Raw genomic sequence first — 20476 nt, forward strand, 5'->3', positions numbered from 1 at the left:
CAAGAACAGAGGAGATGAGGCAGGTGTTGGGGGCGCGGGGCCGGGCCCACCTGGAGCCTCAGGAAAGAGCACCGTCACTGCCGTTCCTGGAGCTCATGGAGGGCTTCGTGACCTGGACTCGTGGGTGCAGGAACACGGGGGATTCTGGGGAGGGGCTGCTTGGTTGACCCAGCAGCAGGAGTGGCTTTTCCCAGACGAGAGGGCGGGAAAGAGCACTCAGGAGAGGAAAAGCGACACAGCTGGAAGATGCTGTATGGGAGGAAGGAGGGGGCTGTACCGCCCGGGGAGGGCCCCAGGAGGTATCTCTGTGCACACAGGCAGTCGGGAGGTGAGTGGCTGCCGGGCTGCTTCCTCGACGCGAGGCCAGCTTGTCCTCAGACTGGGAGCCACAGCAGGGTCCATCACAGCTTTAGGGTGGCTTCTGAGGGACTTGGGGCTCTGGGGAAACTAAGGCAGCACCCCCTCCCCCCAGTATGTTCTTGCCTCTGAGTGTGCGCATGTGCATTGAGGGGCTGCAATCAGGATGGTCCTTTCAATCCCTAAAGTCCAGGAGTTAGAGGCCCCTGGGATGGACTTGCTCAAGGTCACCAGCTTGGGCCGGACAGAGCCGAGTCCTGAGACCCCGGGGTCTAAGGCCTCTCTGCCCACCTCACCCTGTGCCCGCCCTCACCTTGCTGTTCTTCTCCTCTTTCCCCCAACCCACATCTTCTTCCTGTCTTACTGTTTCCTCCTGGCTTCTTTCTGCCAACATTTATTATACACTTACTGTATGCCAGGTTCTGTGCCCAACACCTCCTCGATGCTGCCTGGGTTTATCTTCCAAAGGTCCCCACGATATAGGCATCGTGATTACCCCATTGTGTGGAGGCTGAAACTGAGGCCCAGAGATGCTCTGTCACTTGTCCCAGGGGACCCAGCCTGTCCCCCCACAACCCTCTGTCCAGGGGCTCAGAGTCCACCCTGGTAGTTCTCAATGCTGGAAGATGGATAGCCACCGGGAAACTCAAAATCAAACGTGGCCCACTGCTGTGCCCCCAAGCCAGAGAGGAGCTCTCGGCCCCGCCGGGCAGAGCCCTGGCCTGGCTGGCTGCATCCGGAAGGAGAAACTGACTCTGCCTCCTGTGGGGTGGGAGGAAGCCCCTCCCAGAAGGTTGAAGAGCGTGGGTGTGGACGGCCTGGACACCCGGGAGGACTGAAGATGCTGCACAAGAGTGTGGGAGATGTTTTATTGGCTTTCACTTTCCTCAGGGAGCCAGCAGCTCCCCCAGCAGGTCCCCACGGTGGAGCCGAGTGAGCTGGGAGGGATGGGTGCTTACTTCATTTCAAAGAGATCTACATATCTACAGAGAGGATGGAGACCAGAAAGGAATTGGGAAATGGAATCAGAACAGCCACAGCTCCGGGCTCTCATCCCCACCCCACCCAGCCCACCCCCCACACTGATGCATCAGAAACAGACTTCACAGGATGCACAGAGGAAGCCAGAGGTGTGGGCGGGCCCGGGGGACCGGGGCTGCGAGGGACCTCAAGGGTGAATGCCACTGGCCTGTCCAAACCAGGCAGGGGAGAAAGTAAGAGGAGGAAAACAACTGAGAACATAACGATGGTGTCTTCGCCAGTCATTCCGACGCCTCTGGAAACTGGCGATTTTGTTTTTGAGTAAGGGCAAGAAGTGTCCTGCTCAGGCTACCCCTCAGCTCAGGGAAGGCCACTGCCCGGCAAAGCCTTGTCTTTGAGGACGGTGCCTTCCCTGGGCAGAGAGGGGCTGCCCCGGCCCTGGGGCTCCACGGCAGGGCCCAGAAGGAGAGGGAGAGCCCCAGAGAGGGAAGGGGGCTCCTGGGGCCAGGTTGCTGAGAGGAAATAATTGCCTCTTTCTGGGTGAGGAAGAGCTGCCTTCCTGATGGCTGGTGTCCTGGGATTTGGGGCATTTCTCTGGGGTAGCCACTGACGTCATTTCCTTAGCAGCAGGAGAGCGGGTGAGAATTCCCAGGAGACCTCAGCCTGGGTGGGTGCTTGGTGGAGAGTGGGCTCAGATGAGGTCTTCAGATGGCAGCAGTAGGCTCTGGCTGCTTGGGGTCCACCAGGAGCTGGGCCAGGCCTCCTAGGTCCTGCTGAGAAGCAGGTAGGGGAGGTGACCTGCAGCTCTGTCTCCCTTGGGGATCTCAGTTCCTGTTGAGACCCAGAGCCTGAAGACCTCTGTCCTCAGGGTCTCTCCTCATCACACAAGATGGGGAGACTGAGGCCCAGGGGTGGGAAGGGCCAGCCAAGTCTCATGGGGAACGCGGGGGTTTTCAAGCCCTGGGCCATGGCTCTGCCCACCCTGACGAGCCCCGGGCTGCCTCCGTGCACTGCTGCTTGCTGGCCCTGTTTCTGGCTGAGCACTGGGTCTATACATTTCCGCGTTGCTTCTCCCACGGCAGGTGGACTGCGACATGGCCTCCCCCTCTCTCCGTGCCTCCCTCTGCCACCAAAAAGCTGGTTGGGGCTGAGCATCCCAAGGGCCCTGCTGCCCCTGAAAGTCTTCCTTCCAGGGGGCAGCCTGTCCATCTTCAGGGAGCTCAGCACAACGTGTCTCAGCCTAGGCAGATGCTTGGCACTTGAACCCAGGAGAGTGTGTGTGCGAGAGAGAGGGAGAGACGGGTAGGGGAGAGAGAGGGAAAAATAGCAGAAGAGAGAGAGGCCGGAGTTCAGGGTGGAGGAGCAGAATCCTTGGTCTGCAATTGCCAGGGAGGGCCTTGCTGCAGGGCCCTGGACCTCCTTGAGCAGGTGAGAAGGGTGAGACCCAGGGAGGGGGTGACACATGGAGACCTCCTGGGAAGGCCAAGTTGTTGGGTCTGAGACAGAATCATCAGGAGTAACGGTGGCCTCTGTGCCTGAGAGCCCTGGTGCATGCCCAGCCGGCTGTATGGTCACCTGGTCCTTCTAGCCCCAGGCCCCAGCTGTGCCTCCCCCCAGGACACATTTGTGTTCAATGAGCCTTATCCCTGCCACGAGCCTGGGGGCTCCCCAAGCCTGGGCCTCCCCTGAGGGCAGGGATTCCAGGAGGGCTCAGCCAAGCCCCACTTGGGGCCTGGGGCCAGGTGGGTGTGCCACAGGAATTCCCCCATTGTCTCGGGACCTTCCAGGCCAGGATCCTGGGGGCGGGCCCAGGTCACACGTCGGTGCTGATGCTGCGGCTCCTGGCGAAGGCCTCCCGCATGGCTGAGAGGCGGTTGGGGTTGAGCGCTTGCAGGCCCCCGAAGTCCCCCGGGGGCAGCTCCACGTCCTCCTGGCTCACGCTCCTGTAGAGCACGTGCTCCCCGCCGTTCAGCACGTCCTCTTCCTCCTCCGGCGGCTCCTGCAGGAAGAAGGTCGGGGGCTCGCAGTGGGAGCAGCTGCGGCAGAGGGCGCGGGCCTGCGGGGACTTCTGGCTGAAGGAGGTGGAGGCGGTGGGGTAGAGCGCCGGCCCGTTGGTCAGCACCAGGTTGCGGTTGGAGTGCAGCGGGGGCAGGTGCGAGTGAACGGCGAAGTCTGGCTCCTCCTCGTCCTCCTCGGACTCGTCCTTCTTGCAGCAGTAGTACTGCGGGCAGAGGGACGGTGACCATGCGGCCGCCCGCTCCCACCCCAGAACCCACATGCGGGAAAGGCTACCCCTGACTGGGGAGGGGAGATAGGCACAGTGGGAGAGGGGTGGCCCAAGCCCAGGCCTGACACCTCAGCTGTTTAACCAGTGCTATGGGTCTCGCTCAGGCCAGGCACAGTGCCGAGTACTTCACAACGATCCACTCATCTCTTCCGCCCAGCAACGCGCAGGCGTGACTGTTATCTCCATTTTGCAGGCGGGGAGACTGAGGCATGGAGGGGTTCGCAGCCCCTCATCAGCAGAGCTGCGGGTCACAGGCGCTGGCAGCTGTGTTGCCTTGCCCTGCCCCGATGGCTCCCCCTCATCTCTCAGGGAGACATGGGGACCCTGGGTGGCCCTGGAGTGGATTGCTCACCGCAGCACTCCCTCGGGGCAGCTGGTGCTCTTGGCTAAGTCCCTTCCCGTCTCTGAGCCTATAAGCTCAGGGTGAGGGGAGTCAGGCGCGTCTTACTGAGCCCCATGGTAGGGTCCCGCTGCCTTCTGCTGTGCGTCTTCTCTGCCACAGGTTTCTTCCCCACTTCCCAGGCCGTGACCCTTGTGGCCTTCATGCGGGGCTCCCTCCTGAGGTAGGGGCACCCTCCAGGCTTCCCTGCCCTGTCCCCTTCCCCGCCGCCCGGGAATACCTGGAGCCGGCAGTAGCACAGAACAGCGATGATGCAGAGCAGAATCACAGTCGCCAAGATGCCCCCGGTGATGACCACGGTCCCGGCTGTCATCCGCCCCCTTCTCCATCAACAGCCTGCAACACACGCCGCCAGCTTGAGAGCATCACGCTTCCTCACCACAAAAGTCACTCGTGCTATTCTAGAGAACTGAGAAGACAAGCTTAGGGGAAAAAAGCACCCCAGGATGTGCCTGTGAGAGGCAGGGGCTCTGCCTGGGACGGGCTGCAGGAGGAGCCCAGGTCCTGCTCTGCCTCGGCTGGCCTCTGTCCCTGCCCCTCTCCCAGCCTCAGCTTCCACATCCGTAGAAGGTGGATGCTAATAGCACAGGGTTTTGTGACATTTTTACAAGCGTGTCTCTCCATGCTCAGCGTAGCATGCTCTCAATGAATGGCGCCCTTCCAGCCTGGCTCTACAAGCTTGCACGTTTTAAAATTTACCCAAATGCAGTCAAGCCGAACATATGGTTTTGTAACCTGCTTCCCTGCATTTTCATCTCACACAGTCACCATTATTCTGCCATATCCTTAAATTTTCTCCTGCAACATACTCTCTAACCCGATTCCATTGTTTCATGTAACTGACTCCTTTTCTTTAAAATGCTTAATTGTGGTAAAGCACACATAAAATGCACCATCTTCACCATTCGTACGTGTGCAGCTCAGTAGCACGAAGTATGTTTCACACTGTTGGGCACCTAATCTCCAGAACTTTTCATCTTGCAAAACTGAAAACCAGTTCCTGCCTGACATTTGGGCTTCTTACATTAAACAAATATTTTTAGCCATGTTTTAATAAGCGTCTTTGTAGCTAAGTAATGGGAACCACCTGAACCTGCTTCAGTGGCTTTCAGGATACATTCTTAGAAGTGGGATTTCCAGGCCTAGGGACATGCCCTTTGCAAACTCCTTCTTGTGGAAAATGTCCATCAAACACGCAGGGAGGCTGGAGTGATGCTGTCAGTGGCGGCTGCATTCAGCTCATCCCTGTCCTGGGGTGTGCTGATAAACCAGCTCTCAAAGCACCCGGCTGGGAGCATTTGCTGATTTTTGTGGTGTAGACTTTCTTACCATGGCCAGTTTCAGTTCAAGCAAGGTTTGACAAGCAGCTTACAAAATTCCTGAATGCTTCACAATCACCTCTCACAAAGCAGTGGGAGCTGGCGCCACTTTCCTTCCTCAATTTCCCAAGCCTCATTTTTTTTTTTTTCTTGCTGGGGTATGGGGTGGAGGAAGAGATTGGAGTATTTTAAAGGAAATCACAGAGCATATCACTTTACCCATAAATACTCCAGTGCAGAATCTGACGGAGGAGGATTTTTAAAAAATTACCCAGCCTACGTTTAGCTTTCTCCTGTCGTCTCCGAAATGCCTTTTTTACGGTTGGTTAGTTCAAATCAGGATGTACTTGCATTTGGCTCCTTTTGCTCTAGAACAGCTAGAAACCCATTCACGCCCCACACCCCCACGTTGTTTATTGGAGAAACTGGGTTGTTTATCTGACGGAATTTTCCATGCACTGGAGCTGGCTGGGATTCCTCGCGTGGCATTGAACATGCTCCTTTATCAGTGTTTCTCCTCTAAACTGGCTTCCTGTTGCATCACTTCCAGGGGCCTGATGTCTGCTGTCCCCCTCATCTTGACGTCACAATCAGCTAATGAGCGCAGCTGCTCTCGGCCAGTTCTTCTGTTGCCAGGTTCCGGGGGGTCTCCCAGCCCATTGCTGCAGCATCCTGTGCATGACCTGGATCTGTGACTTCACTAGGAGTTACAAAGTAGTGACTTTCCAAATGTTATCCTTCTTTCCATGTTTATGAGCTCCAGTTCTTCTTGAAAAAGCTCTAAAGCACATTCCTTTATCATCTGTGTGGTTACCCTAGCATGCGGCCTGCAGAGGGAAGGCTCAGAGGTCCCGTTCCTCCCTTTATCAGGGATCAGAACGAGCTGGTGCCCTGAGGTTTGTGGCTGTGTGTGTGCCGAGAGGATGGAGAACAGGCCAGCCCAGACCCACACCTCTCATGGAACCAAAAGTGACCCTGCCCCCTTTGCAGGCCCCACGTCCCTGTTGGTCCCAGCCTGTTGTCTGCCCCAGCTTGCCTTTCTATGTGGAAACTTGCCCAGTGCAATCTCACTGATTTTTGAAAATATATTTGATGCGTTTCAATCCGCTGCAGTCATGATTCTTTTTGATGTCCAAATGATCCCACTAGGGAGCAAACCGAGGCCTGGAGAGAAATGAACTGCCCAGGCCCCAGCACCAGTAAGATGAGGGATCTGGGTCAGGTCAGGGCTGGATCCGCTGCTACCATCCACCTTGGGGCCCTACCCGCCACCCTACCCCGACTGCTGAACCCCATGTCTCCTCCACATGAATGCCTTGAATGCCACAGCTCCTTTGGGGAACCACACACTGTGCTATCAGGTTTGGGGGTGCTGGCCCAGCCATGGCCCTCTTCTTTCTGCCCTGAGCCAAGAGGCTGGTGGCCACATCTGAGCCCTCTGCTGCTGTCCTTTCGGCCACAGTTTATTGGGTTTGGGATGGACGTGCACCCCAGGCTGGGCCAGACGGCCTCTGTCCTGGGAAATGGAATTAAGACCTGAGACACTGGCCGGTCCCTGCTGGTCGCTTGACCTTGGGTAGAGACATGAGTGCTCAGGCTGTGGCCAGGCTGTAGCCAAGGGTAGAGTTTTCAGCCACATGTTGGAGAGTCAGAAGGCGCTGGTTCCGGGAGGGAGCGAGAAAGGCCACAGCTGCGGGAGAGATTGCCGTTGTGGTCCTGACTCAGGTGCCGATCCCTCCCTGACACCTGCAGAGTGACTCCTGCTGTGCGTATGTCACCTGGAGTGCATTTTTGCTATTTGCACCCAGGTAATTATGGCCCCACTTCATCAGTGAGGGCACTCACACAGCTTGGGAGGGGTTGAGGGAGGTGGAGGCACGTGCCTGTGGTCATGCAGAGATTAAAATTCAGCATCACCCTCCACTACGGGCCACGGCTGGGGGCCCACGGCTGGGGCTTATTGATAGCAATGGGGGCCACGGCTTTCCCATAGGGAGGCATGTGCCTGGGTGGAGGGGCTCCCACTGCTGTCAGGCTGAGACTGCAGGGAGGATGGAGACTGTAGGTGGCCGTGGCTAGGCTGAGGCGTTCCCTCAGGGACAGGTACTGGGGAGCCATAGAGGACACCCGGGCTAGACCCCCAAGTGCCAGCCTGGCTCTGCCTCTGGTTAGCTGCAAGAATGGGCCTTCAATGCCTCCATTGCTCTGCCTCAGTTCCCTCCTCTATAAAATGGGAGAACCCCAGGGGTTCTGTGGGACAGCAGCTGCCCCATGCTCAGTGCTGTGCTGATGTTAGGACCGCATCCCTCCCTGGGTCTGAGTCCTTCATCGGGTCCCTGAGGGAGCTGGCCCCGCTCGCCGCAAAGCTCTCTCTCAGGTCTGAGATGCAGTCGGTCCCTGGCTCCGCCTGGCTGCAGCTCCTCTGGGCCCAGGTCTCCTCCAGCGGAGAGCAGCCTGGCGGCGTGACGGGAAGGGTGCCGACTCAGGCCAGGTGCCCAGGGCTGTCAGCAGCCACCCTCCAACACCCGGGCTGCTCCAGCTGGAGCCTCTCAGCGTCGCTCTGCAGATACACGCCCGCCGAGGAGCAGCAACGCCCGAGACGGCGCCAGGTCCCAGGGCCCAGGCATGGCCGACAGACACACACTCCGCTGGCAGCTCCACCAGAGCCCGGCCTGACATCAGCCCACAGTTCACTCCGAGCAGCTCCCAGCAACACGGCCTTCCTGGGCCTCCACCCTCCTGCCTCCCCTCTGCTCTAGCTGTGCCCCACCCTCTGGGATGCCCATGCCCCCGCAGACCTACCACGCCATCAAAGCCCAGCACATGTCCTCCTCTTCCAGGAAGACTTCCTGAACTTTAACGCACACCACAGAACTTCAAAACTTCAAACGCCAGAGCTGAGAGGGACCAGGTCCCACCCCTTCATTTAATGGGGGAAGAATATGAACCACCTGCTGCCCTCCGTGAGTGCTCACCTTCAGTCTCCTCCCTGGGGACCCCAGGACTCTACTCAGCTGTGGTCCAGGTGACACGAGCCTGAGGGGCCTCTGTCCTGCTCTACTTTTGCTGGTGACCTTGGGTCAGAGGCCTCTCCCTGGGTTCAGTTTTCTTATCTGTAAAATGGGTGTGGCAGGGTTTAGACACTGATTCCTCCCAACTCTGGGGGGCTTGGATTTTTAATCGGCCCTGCCAGGAATCCAGATGATTTAGACACCCAACAAAGTCAGGATGATGACAATGTAAACAAGCATCAAGTGATAAGGCGATAAAGCCAGATGACACCCTCCAAGGATGGGCAGAGAAGGGGAAGGGCTACAGACACTTTGGCTCCCAAGGATGCTTGTGCTCTGAGAAAGCTGAGTGCCTGAGAGAATAGGGGAGGACTTGGCTGCTCAGGGTGGTAACGGATGGGGGAGGAACCAAGGGAAACTTCCTGGAGGAGGAAGCTTCTGAGTCGGCCTGTGAAGGATGGGCTGGGAGAAGAAGGAGAGGGCCTGTTGGTGCTGGAAACAGCACAGGCCAAGCCTCGGAAGCAGAGCCATGCGGGTCAGGCCCAGGGACAGCCAGGCAGAGGCTACTCTGCCGCCTGCTTGTGACTCGAGCCCCACCCCTCTTCCACCTCCCCTGAAGCCTCCGCACTGCCAGCCAAGGCAATTTGGCGAGAATAGCGCTGAATTGTTTATCTGCCCCCTGGGACCATAAATGGTTTTAAAGCTTTATAAATGGCTTTGCTTCCCTGTTCCCGCCCCGGGTTTTTACAGGGACAGGTTGTGAGATGGGGCTCCCCTGTGCGTCCCCCACCCCAGTCCACAGAGTCTGTGGCAAGGGGGCCGTCTCGTCTCTGCAGCCGGCAGGGAGAGCCAGCTGCGTTTACAAGCTTCAGCTGTCTCCTGCGGCACTGGCGCCGAGGAATGAATGGCGTGGAGCTGGGGGTGGGGCAGGAAACACCTGGCAGCAGAGCCAGACACCAGCCTCCACCTGCCTCCCCCGGGAGCCCCCTCCCCACACCCACCTTTCCCTGGCAGGAGACGCCCTGCTCACCACCATCTGGGCCACACGTCCTGTGCTGAATTTCAGACTCTGCTAGTTTTCTGTCCCTCTTGTCACATCCCCCTCACTTGCCACAAAGCCCATGGGAATGGACCCTCCAGAGCCTATTTATTTTGTGCCCCAGCCCCAGCCCCCGCCACTGCCTTGCATGGTGCAGGGCCCAGGTGACGCTTAATGAAGGCTTCTGTCTGCCTCGTTCACCTGAGATGCCCAGCGCTCGTGGTAGGAGCCAGAGAGAAGCCAAGGCCTACATCCTCGGCACTGGCCATGCCCTCTGGCTCATCCAGCCCCGCGCCTTCCAAACCAACCGGGCCCCAGAACGGGGAGCCTGGTGATCACACGTCCCGACGGCAGTGCAGCTGCGCGGGCCCTGCAATCTGATGGCTTCACAAACGGCCCCTCTAACCAGGTGAGGCGGGTGCCCTCCACTTCCAGATGGGGAAACCAAGGCCAGGGCAGAGAGGGCCGACCCTGGGGGCTCAGGGCAGAGCTGGACCTGGAACCCAGGCTCGTTGCCTCATGGTCAGACTCCTCCCCATGCCGGCGTCTCGTCGAGGGCTTATGGAGACTCAGAGTGCCTTTTCCTCCACAAACACATCTGTCTGGTTACAAAGGCACTCCCACTACCTGGAAGCCCAAGGGCCCCGGCGTCCTCGATCAGAGGAGAGCAGCCCGCAGAGTTCCTGTCTAGACCTCCTGCACATTTGTTCCTAATTTCATGCTCCGCGGGCTCCCAGATGCCGGCATTCAGTAATAAACAGACGAGGAAGTGCTCAGCTGCCCTGCGCTGCCGTGGTTGGTCTCCGAGACGTTATCCAGAGCCCGGCTGGGGGTGGGCTGGCAGGAGGGAGTCTGGGGGGCCTGGAGGGCAGTTCCCAACAGCACCTGGAATGTCTGCCTTCCCAGCTCAGCTGCGGGGGGAAGGGGGCAGTGAATTAGGCCCCTGCCCACCATGGGTTCTGAGGGGCTTGCGGTCTGTCTAGGAGGCAGAAAATGCCCACAGCAGGGGTACTGGTGCTGTTGGGCTTGGCACAGAGTGGGGAGCTGGTGTTCGGAAAACTCGCCCGTACCCAGGGTTTGCCCCCGTGGTTGCCTGGACTCCTTGAGGGGCACCCAGAAAGAGCACAGGGACCATGGCATTTTGCTGGCCATTTCTGGGGTTTCACAGATTTCCGGAAGCTCCCCCCAGACCCCAGCTGGAGAGCCCCCTGGGGTCAGTACCATGGAGGGGCTCTTAGGGTCTGCGGTTCACTGCCCAGCAGGAGCAGGGCACGCAGTGTGTGTTTGGCACAAAAGTGCAAATGGTGGTGCCTGGGGGTCTCTGTGCTCTTGAAGAATGGAAGCCGTTTCCACGATGGGCCAGCCGGAGCTGCTGGGCAGTTGGATAGGAGCGAGACAGGGGTGGGGTGTGATGAGGAGCAGTGGGTCCCTGCCTTTCTCAGGACTGTCATCCAACCATGTCAGGGGTTGTAAGAACCAGCGTGGCCTCAGCCAGGCTTTGCGAGACTCTGTGCATTCGTCTCGTTTCACCCTGGGACCCCCCGACCCCAGCGTAGGTGGCTTTCCCAGGTGGTGGCATGAACTGAGGCAAGAGTGGTTCGGCCACTGTCCGAGAGCCACTGTCCAAGAGCCCACCCACTCCCCAGGTCATCGGGGAAGCAGCGGGTCTGACACATCTCTGCAAGGAGATGACCTGACCCATATTTTCTAGGGAGTAAACTGAGGCCAGAAGAGATGATCCACTGAGCAATGGAAAAGCCAACTGGACAGACGCCTATCCTTGCTCCTCAAGGAGTCTTGTTGAAGCTCAAAGCCCATCCCTGTTTGGAGTCAGAAGCCACTCTCAAGACCAGCTTCAGCTGACCCGCGACCAGGGCGACCCAGGGCTGGAGCCCTGTCTGGTCCACCATGGGCACGGTGTGGAGCTAGGAAGGGGAGTCGAGGGGTGCTGTGGACCAGGAGGAGAGGAGCTGGAGCCAACGCCAAGGCTGTGGATGGCTGGGAGGCCCTGGAGCCATAACCAGGAAGCAAGAAGCTGAAAGGACCAGGTGATTGTCCCCCGCTGGCCTGGTCCCCACCAGGAAGTCACTGTCTGCCAACCTCAGGAACCGTAGGGCAGGACAGGGAGTGTCAGGGTCAGGCCTCCTGGCCTCCATCATGGGGCTGTGCCAAAGCCTCCTGGGGGCTTCCTGGTCCTCAGGGGTCACTGCTTCCTGTGACCCAGTGGGCAGGGTCTAGCCTTCAGTGCAGTTAGAGGCTGGGTCAGGCAGAGCTGAGATAGCCCCCACCAGGCAGGTTGTGGGAGGAGAGGGGGCCCCGGCTGAGGGCTGCCTGGTTGCTCCCTGGGCCTCCTGGAGATGAGTGACTTGCGCCCCCCACGGGTGTGGCTGGGACTCTCAGGCTGGAGCTTTGGGTGGTCTGAGGGAGGTGGGGCACTCAGACCATCACCCCAAAAGTCAGGCCTGCCTCAAACCTCACCTTCTGCCCAGTCTAACTGACCCCACTTTCTCAGGCTGGGGTCCCCGAAGCTCTTTCCTGGGATCTCCCTGGGAGCCCCTGGAGCAGATAGGGAAGGGAGAGAGAAAAGAGAAAAAGGTGATGGGGGAATGGGGGGCGAGCCTGGGAGGGGAGGGGAGGGTGGGAGCCCAGTGCTCGCCAGGACCTCACTGCTGCCATCTGCCCAGGAGGCCAGGAGCAGCCACAGAGGCAAAGGTAAGAAGTCCCCACACCCTGAGCTGTGAGGCTGGAAAATGGGGAAGCTGGTGGCACTCCCTGCTTTGGCACCAGAGAATCGCAGACCCTGGTCAAAAACCACTGACCAGTCCCAGCCCCTTTCTGCTGAGACCGAGTTGGGGATCGTGGGAGATGGGGGCACCACTGGCCCTGTCTGGGGCAGAGCAGCAGGCAGTGCCATGGGGGGCTCAGATGGATCATGCTGGTGGGAGGCCTGGCCTGTGGGACCTTCTGTCAGGCAGGCTACCACGCTACTTAAGGACCTTGAACAGAAAGATTTGGGGAAGAACTTGCAAAAATAAAGCTTGAGTTGTGGCCGCTGCTGTCAGGCCTGGAGTTGCCACCTTTGGCTCCAGGTCCTGCTTGCCCAGAGGAGGGCACACCTGGGCTGCATGGCCCAAGGAGGTGGGATCCTGACTCTGGGGTGGGGGGGGGCTTAATGGTACAGAAGGATCTAGCATGTTGAGGGATTAGCATCCTGAGGGATCTAGCATGTTGAGGGATCTAGCATGTTGAGGGATCTAGCATGTTGAGCGATCTAGCATGTTGAGGGATCTAACATGTTGAGGGATCTAGCATGTTGAGGGATCTAGCATGTTGAGTGATCTAGCATGTTGAGGGATCTAACATGTTAAGGGATCTAGCATGTTGAGAGCTAGTGTATTGAGGGATCTAGCATGTTAAGGGATCTAGCATGTTGAGAGATCTAGTGTGTTGAGGAATCTAGCATGCTGAGGGATCTAGCATGTTAAGGGATCTAACATGTTGACAGATCTAGTATGTTAAGGGATCTACCATGTTGAAGGATCTAGCATGTTGAGAGATCTAACATGTTGAGGGATCTAGCATGCTGAAAGATCTAGCATGTTGAGGGATCTAGCATGCTGAGAGATCTAGCATTTGAGGGATCTAGCATGCTGAAGGATTTAGCATGTTGAGGAATCTGGCATGTTGAGGGATCTAGCAGGTTGAAGGATCTAGCATGCTAAGGGATCTAGCATGTTGAAGGATCTAGGCTCTTGAAGGATCTAGCATGCTGAGGGCATGTGGAGAGATCTAGCGTGTTTAGGGATCTAGCATCTTAAGGGATCTAGCATGTTGAGAGATCTAGTGTGTTGAGAGATCTAGCATGTTAAGGGATCTAGCATGTTGAAGGATCTAGCATGCTGAGAGATCTAACATGTTGAGGGATCTAGCATGCTGAGAGATCTAGCATTTGAGGGATCTAGCATGTTGAGGGATCTAGCATGTTGAGGGATCTAGCATGTTGAGGGATCTAGGATGCTGAAGGATCTAGCATGTTGAGGGATCTAGCGTGTTGAAGGATCTAGCATGCTGAAGGATTTAGCATGTTGAGGAATCTAGCATGTTGAGGGATCTAGCAGGTTGAAGGATCTAGCATGCTGAGGGATCTAGCTTGTTGAGGGATCTGGCATGTTGAGAGATCTAGCATGTTGATGGATCTAGCGTGTTGAGGGATCTAGCATGTTGAGGGATCTAGCATGCTGAAGGATCTAGCATGTTAAGGGATCTAGCATGTTGAAGGATCTAGCATGTTGAGAGATCTAACATGTTCAGGGATCTAGCATGCTGAAGGATCTAGCATGTTGAGGTATCTAGCATGTTGAGAGATCTAGCATGTAGAGGGGTCTAGGATGCTGAAGGATCTAGCATGTTGAGGTATCTAGCATGTTGAGAGATCTAGCGTGTTGAGGGATCTAGCATGCTGAAGGATCTAGAGTGTTGAAGGATCTAGCATGTTAAGGGTCTAGCATGTTGAGGGATCTAGCATGCTGAAAGATCTAGCATGTTGAGAGATCTAGCATGCTGAAGGATCTAGCATATTGAGGGATCTAGCATGCTGAAGGATCTAGCACTAGCATACTGAAGGATCTACCATGTTGAGGGATCTAGTATGTTGAAGGATCTAGCACTCGCATGCTGAAAGATCTAGCATGTTGAGGGATCTAGCATGTTGAAGGATCTAGCATGTTGAGGGATCTAGCATGTTGAGGGATCTAGCATGTTGAGGGATCTAGCATCTTGAAGGACCTAGCATTTTGAAAGATCTAGCATGTTGAGGGATCTAGCATGTTGAAGGATCTAGCATGTTGAGGGATCTAGCATGTTGAGGGATCTAGCGTGTTGAAGGACCTAGCATTTTGAAGGATCTAGCATGTTGAGGGTCTAGCATGTGGAGAGATCTAGCATGTTTAGGGATCTAGCATGCTGAATGATCTAGCATTAGCATGTTGAAGGATCTAGCATGTTGAGGGATCTAGCATGTTGAAGGATCTAGCATGCTGAAGGATCCAGCACTAGCATGCTGAAAGATCTAGCAGGTTGAAGGATCTAGCATGCTGAGGGATCTAGTGTGTTGAAGGATCTAGCATGTTGAAGGATCTAGCATGTTGAGGGTCTAGCATGTTGAGAGATCTAGCATGTTTAGGGATCTGGCATGTTGAAGTATCTAGCACTAGCATGTTGAAGGATCTAGCATGTTGAAGGATCCAGCATGTTGACAGATCTAGCATGTTGAGGGATCTAGCAGGTTGAAGGATCGAGCATGCTGAGGGATCTAGCATGTTGATGGATCTAGCATGTTGAAGGATCTAGTGTGTTGAGGGATCTAGCATGTTGAAGGATCTAGCATGTTGAGGGATCTAGCATGTTGGATCTAGCATGTTGAAGGATCTAGCATGTTGAGGGATCTAGCAGGTTGAAGGATCTAGCATGCTGAGGGATCTAGCATATTGAGGGATCTAGCATGCTGAGGGATCTAGCATGCTGCTGACCCACTCATTGTGCAGTTGGGTGGCTCTGCTCCCCAGAGAGGGGGCCTTGCCCAGGGTCACTGGGCACATCTGCTGCAGAGTGAGACACAGGCTAGTCACCCTGAATGGTTGTGGGCACCAAGTTGTTGGTAGAGGGGATGGGAGGAGGGCAAAGGACTGGGTTTCTGGATGCGGAGGTCAGCAGCCTGTCCCAGAAACCCCTGCTCTCCTGCTCTGACCACCTCATGGTCTGAAACATTTATGCACATCCCTGAAGAAGCTCGTGGTTCAGGCCCGTCTCTGTGTCAGGCCCTACAACTGTTGACATTGATGATTTCAATACAGCAGAGAAACCTGCTTTTCAACAAGTAGAATGCTCAGCAATACCCCCGGGAAATACCCCCTGGGAAATCCCGTGAGCTGGGGCTCCTGCCCATGCCATCCTGTGTTGCTCCACTGGGGTTCCTGAACCGTAAGTCTGAACAGGTCGCTGCCTCACTCAAACACACTGCATGGCTCCCTATACCTCTTAAAAATAATAAGCACAGGATCCTGTGCCAAGCACCACTATCTCTGTGCCAGGAGGGCATGGCACCCTTCACCAACGTTTCGTTCAATTGCCGGGACAGCCAAGGCAAGGATTATTATTATGCCCATTTTACAGACAAGGAAACAAGAGAGCCAAGGAGCCTAGCGTGGGGAGAGAAAAGCACAAGATCACATGGTGAGGGGTGAGGGCTCCAGGGGTGAACATGGTGTGCCACATCAAATCTGATGTATCTCCTTTTCCTTCCATCCCCCACCCTCAGCTTGCCTGTAGGGATGGGGTAAAATCACCACTTTCCCTGCATCAGACCTAAGCCCCATGAAGGCAAGAACCTGGTTTCCCACTGCAGTCCTCCAGCCACCAGGGGGCGGCACAGTGCACATATACACACAGTAGGGCGGCATTGGTGCTGATTTCAATGCAGTGGGGGCCGCTGGGCACACTTGCACTGCAGGCCCTGAGTGGGCTGGGGTCTTGCCCTCGTGACCCCCACCCTCACCTAGCTGATCCCCAGTGTTTCCCAGAGGGCGGGAACAGCAGCACAGAGCTGTAGGCCAGGCCAGCGCTCCAGGCTGCCAGGAGAAGGCAGATGAGATGCACTAAGAACTTTCTGGGCTGCGGTTTCCCAATCTCCTGGCCGTGGGTCAGGAAATGGGGGGGGGGCGGGTAGGGCCTGAAAACCCCGGGCAAGTCCCAGCTCAGCTGCCGACGGGGCTGGCTTTTTCTCTCCCTTAAAAATAACAATGTGCAGAAGTTGGGTTCGTAAAACCCTCTCTGCTGCTGGACTTAAGTTTCCTTCCCTTCCTTCCTTCCTTCCTTCTTTCCTTCCTTCCTTCCTTCCTTCCTTCCTTTCCTTCCTTCCCTCTCTCCTTCCTTCTTTCTCTCCTTCCTTCCTTCCCTCTCTCCTTCCTTCCTTCCTTCTTTCTCTCCTTCCTTCCTTCCTTCCCTCTCTCTTTCCTTTCTTCCTTCTCTCTCTCCTTCCTTCCTTCCTTCCTTCCTTCCTTTCCTTCCTTTCCTTCCTTCCTTCCCTCTCTCCTTCCTTCTTTCTCTCCTTCCTTCCTTCCCTCTCTCCTTCCTTCCTTCCTTCTTTCTCTCCTTCCTTCCTTCCCTCTCTCTTTCCTTTCTTCCTTCTCTCTCTCCTTCCTTCCTTCCTTCTCTCTCTTTTCTTCCTTCCTTCTCTCTCCTTCCTTCCTTCCCTCTCTTTCCTTCCTTCCTTCTCTCTCTTTCCTTCCTTCCCTCTCTCCTTCCTTCCTTCTTTCTCTCCTTCCTTCCTTCCTTCTTTCCTTCCCTCCTTCCTTCCTTCCCTCTCTTCTTCCTTCCTTTTTTCTTTTCTCTTTCTTTTTCTTTTTTCTTTTCATTCTCTTCCTCGAACTGAGCCCAGCTCCTGGTCCTGACAGTTCAGGGCCTGGAAGGCGGACGGGAGGGAGGGCCAGGCCAGGACTTGCTGGAACGACCAGAGGTCTCATTTATTAAACAAATAACTTAGCCCCGTGCTGGGCTGGGGGCTCCCTGGTGCTTCAGTGAACCCCATAGGCACGGCCAGCACAGGCACTTTGAGCATCCTCATGCAAAGATGAGGAAGTGGAGGCACAAAGAGGGAGGAAACACAGGCTTGATGCAATTCCAGGCCTTTACCCACCAAAATGGCCCAGCGCCTTGAGATAACGTTCGATAAAACTCCCAGATGCTCAGTAAAGCCCTTGCTGACTCAGCCTTATGGACAGGAGCAGACGGACTCTCTGCTCAGTGGGGACTCAGGAGAGCCCTGAGAGCGAGCAGACACGTGGAAGGCAGCCCAGACCCCAGCCAGCAGTGTGGCCCGGAAACTCTGCCCCCAGCCAGGAATTCCAGCCCTTACCAAGGTCTCCTCTGCCTGTGGGGCCGCTGGGTGTCAAGGGGCCGACAGAACAGCATTCTCGGTCAGGACATGGGACTCATGGGGCCAGGTTGAGAAAGAACCTTGGATACCACCATTGCCTTTTGTGAAGGAAGCTTCCGGGGATCCTGAGAGAGGTACCAGCTCTGAAGCTCCCGGCTCTGCCCCCTGCGTTGGCAGAAAATCTCTCTCCTTGGGTCCCTCAGCAGGCAGGCAGGCTCTGGACAGGGCAGGGCCCAGCTACCGGGGCATCCTGGTCTGTCTTCCAAGGCCCAAGCCCGGCCCACCCCACTCATGAGCAGCTGCCTCCCTTCTGGGTCTACCTTGCACTGCCATGACCACCCTCTGCCAAGCAGCTGGCCTCCGGGGGCCAGGGCAGCCTCTTCCGCAGTGGCAGGCACCTGCTATGCCCTGGCACTGGGCCCCTGCCTCCCAGCCCTCTCCATCCTGGGTCCACCACAGCAGGCTTTGTATTTACTTAGGCCAGGAACAAGGTGCTGTTCCGGATGGGGGAGACACCCAGGCCCAGCCTCAGGGCACCGCCCACCTGGGTGTCCTGTGGGGGTGGTAGCTGTGGCTGAGATGACACCCACATTTTCCTGGTGGGGCTGTGCACACACAAGCTCATCCTGCCCCTCCTCCTGGCTTGTCTCCCTGCAGGGGACCCTGCCCGGCCTTCTCCACAGCCAGTGTGAGCCCTCCCTGCTCCAGTCCTCCCTGGTGCCCCCACAGCACCCGTCCCTCACATTGGGTTTGCACCAGCATCCCCCGAATGCACTGAAACCTGGCTGCGGGCGCTACCCTGCAGCTTTGGACTCAGGTGGGCGGAGAACGTGCCTTTCTCCCAAGTGCCCAGGGGATGCTGATGCGGCAGGCACGGGGAGCACACTGGGGGAGAACACTGGGAGAACCACTGTCCCAAAGGATGGCCCCCAAAGCAGGTCCGGCCCAGCAGGAGCTCCTCTGAGTGAGTCCTCACTCCTTGGGACCAACCTGACCCTCACCCTAGGCCTGTCCGTGTGGCCTCCGCCTCAGGACGGGGACCGCTCTGGGGATGCACCTGCTGGCCTCAGGGGTTGTCCCTTGGCCTGGGAGACCCCTGGCACCCCCACTGTCCTCTCGTTTCCAGGTGACTGGCTCCTTCTGGCCCTTTAAGATGGTGCCGGGCCTCGCCTTCTCCAGGAAGCCTGCGTGACCTCCCCACTGCTCCCAGCCTGGCCCACCCTGCTCGTTTTCGTTTTCCTTGTTTTTCTGGAGCTGCTCCCTTGGCCAGCCTCCCCAGGACACTGTGACCTCGTGTCCAGCTCCACAAGGGTGGGCCCTCAGCCTCACCTTGATGCACAGGCCTGGTAAACAGTGGGTGCTCCATAAATGCCTGTGGGCTGAGTCACTGTCTGAGATGGAGCCCCTGGGAACCAAGCACCCTGGGAGGGCTGCGGTGGTGCCGTGCCCCTGTGGGACTTCTTGTCTACAGGAATAACGACTGCAACTCCAGGGAGCACAGATGCATCCCCCTCTGCCATCGGGGAAGTTTCGGGAAAGTCAACCTGAGCTCAGAATTGAGCTCGCCCCTAGGCAGCCTGAGAGGGAGGCCGAGGGTGTGTCCAGCAGCCACTAATGTCCACCCCACTGGTCAGATGGACTGGCAGCCTGGAGCCATAGACGAGTGCCTTCCCTCTTCCAGGAAGATGCCCATGCTGGCTGTGCTGAAGGGCTCACACAAGAAGGGCGAAGGGGTGGGGAGGCTGAGCCAGTGAACATTTCCCTCTCCGGCCAAGGGCCTGCCCTCTGCCAACTCACAGCCACTCTCCTTGCCTTACAGCCACCACCCTGCTCCTGCAGCCTTGCAGATAACTACCAGTCTGTGCCTCCCCCAGGCCAGTGACTTCTTTACTTAAAGCACCATCAGCATCAACTAGGAGCTTGTTAAAATGCAGAGTTCCAAGTCCCACCCAGGCCGGTGGGGTCAGAAACTCTGGGGGTGAGGCCCAGCAAGCCCCCGAGAGGATTCTGACCGCTGCTGCTGGAGAGCAACAGGCTGACCCCAGGCTGCACACTCGAATCACCTGGGGCAGTTACATCTGCCCCAGACCTGGCAGCATCCCAGGCCACTGACAGGACAAGCTCTAGGGGTGGGCCCAGGAACCAATACTTGCATATCTTTGCTGGTGGTGCCAACGTGCAGCCCAGGCCGAGGCCCTCTGAGTTAGGAACATGGAACGCGTGTGAGTGCGGTGTGCACCTGTGCGGCGCGGGTCAGCAGGAAGCAGAGCCTCCCTCTCATCAGTCTTTACGGGGACCTGGGTCATGCTGGGACCTGATGAAGGTTCCCCCCTGTATCGCTGTGCCCATTCTGCAGATGAGCAAACAGCAGGGAACTGATTTGCCAAGGAAATGCAGCCAGCAGGAGGCAGACTCCCCCATCTCAGCATCTCTTCTTGCTCAGCCAACCAAGCAAAGTTGGAGTCGGCTGTTTCCTCCTGTATCTCATCTCCAGAAAATCCTGCCCATTTAGTTTCCTGAGCAGCTCCAGAGTCCAGCATCTGTCCAATGCCATCCATCCCCTCTGCCACCCCCAGCCCAGGCCACCTCCACTGCCCCCTCTGCCAGCCGAGGTCATACACCTGCTCCCAGGCCCTCACCTCCATGCCCCTGCTCCAGGCAGCCTGTGCTTACGCCTGTTGCTATCACCTCTCCCTCCCAGGCCTGGACGCCTCTGACGCTGTGTCCATATCTGCCTGGGAGTCAGAAAGGCTTAGGCAAGAATCCAGACTCTCCCCATTAGCATCAGAGTGACCATGGCCTCAGTCTTGCCTCTGAAACAGTAGAATTATGACAATCTCCAGCTTTCCTCCCTCCTTTCCGTGGCATCTGCTGAGAGCCAGCTGTGTGCCAAGCACAGCCCAGTGCTGGGGCCAGGGTCCCTGCCACATCCTGGCCCAGGGAGATAGGCTGTCGGCAGGCTAGATTCGCACCCCAGCCCCAAACCTCAGACACTGCCTAGAGGCTGGTGGGGCCAGTGGCTTTGATGGCGCCTCGCTGGCCTCTCCTTGAAATTTCCCTTCCTAAGTCTGGGCTGGGAGCTCCAGGGCAGGCCCGTCTCAGCCACATCCACTCCCCCTCTGCCACCCCCAGATCCATGGGGCAGGCTC

General features: G+C 57.1%; 1 protein-coding gene across 2 annotated transcripts in view; it reads right to left on the reverse strand.

The window, feature by feature from the left end:
* Positions 1–1209: 1209 nt before the first annotated feature.
* FAM163B (family with sequence similarity 163 member B) overlaps positions 1210–20476 on the reverse strand; it is a 34629-nt gene continuing 15362 nt past the window's right edge. For both annotated transcript variants that reach the window (XM_030818125.1, XM_030818126.1), the window contains 2 exons: positions 4246–4361; positions 1210–3559 (listed from right to left, as the gene is read on the reverse strand). In XM_030818125.1, the coding sequence (XP_030673985.1) occupies positions 3152–3559; positions 4246–4338 (501 nt within the window). In that variant the 5' untranslated portion in view covers positions 4339–4361 and the 3' untranslated portion in view covers positions 1210–3151. The remainder of the gene's footprint in view (positions 3560–4245; positions 4362–20476) is intronic.

The sequence above is a fragment of the Nomascus leucogenys genome, chromosome 8 (genome assembly GCF_006542625.1).
Source record: "Nomascus leucogenys isolate Asia chromosome 8, Asia_NLE_v1, whole genome shotgun sequence".
NCBI lineage: Eukaryota > Metazoa > Chordata > Mammalia > Primates > Hylobatidae > Nomascus > Nomascus leucogenys.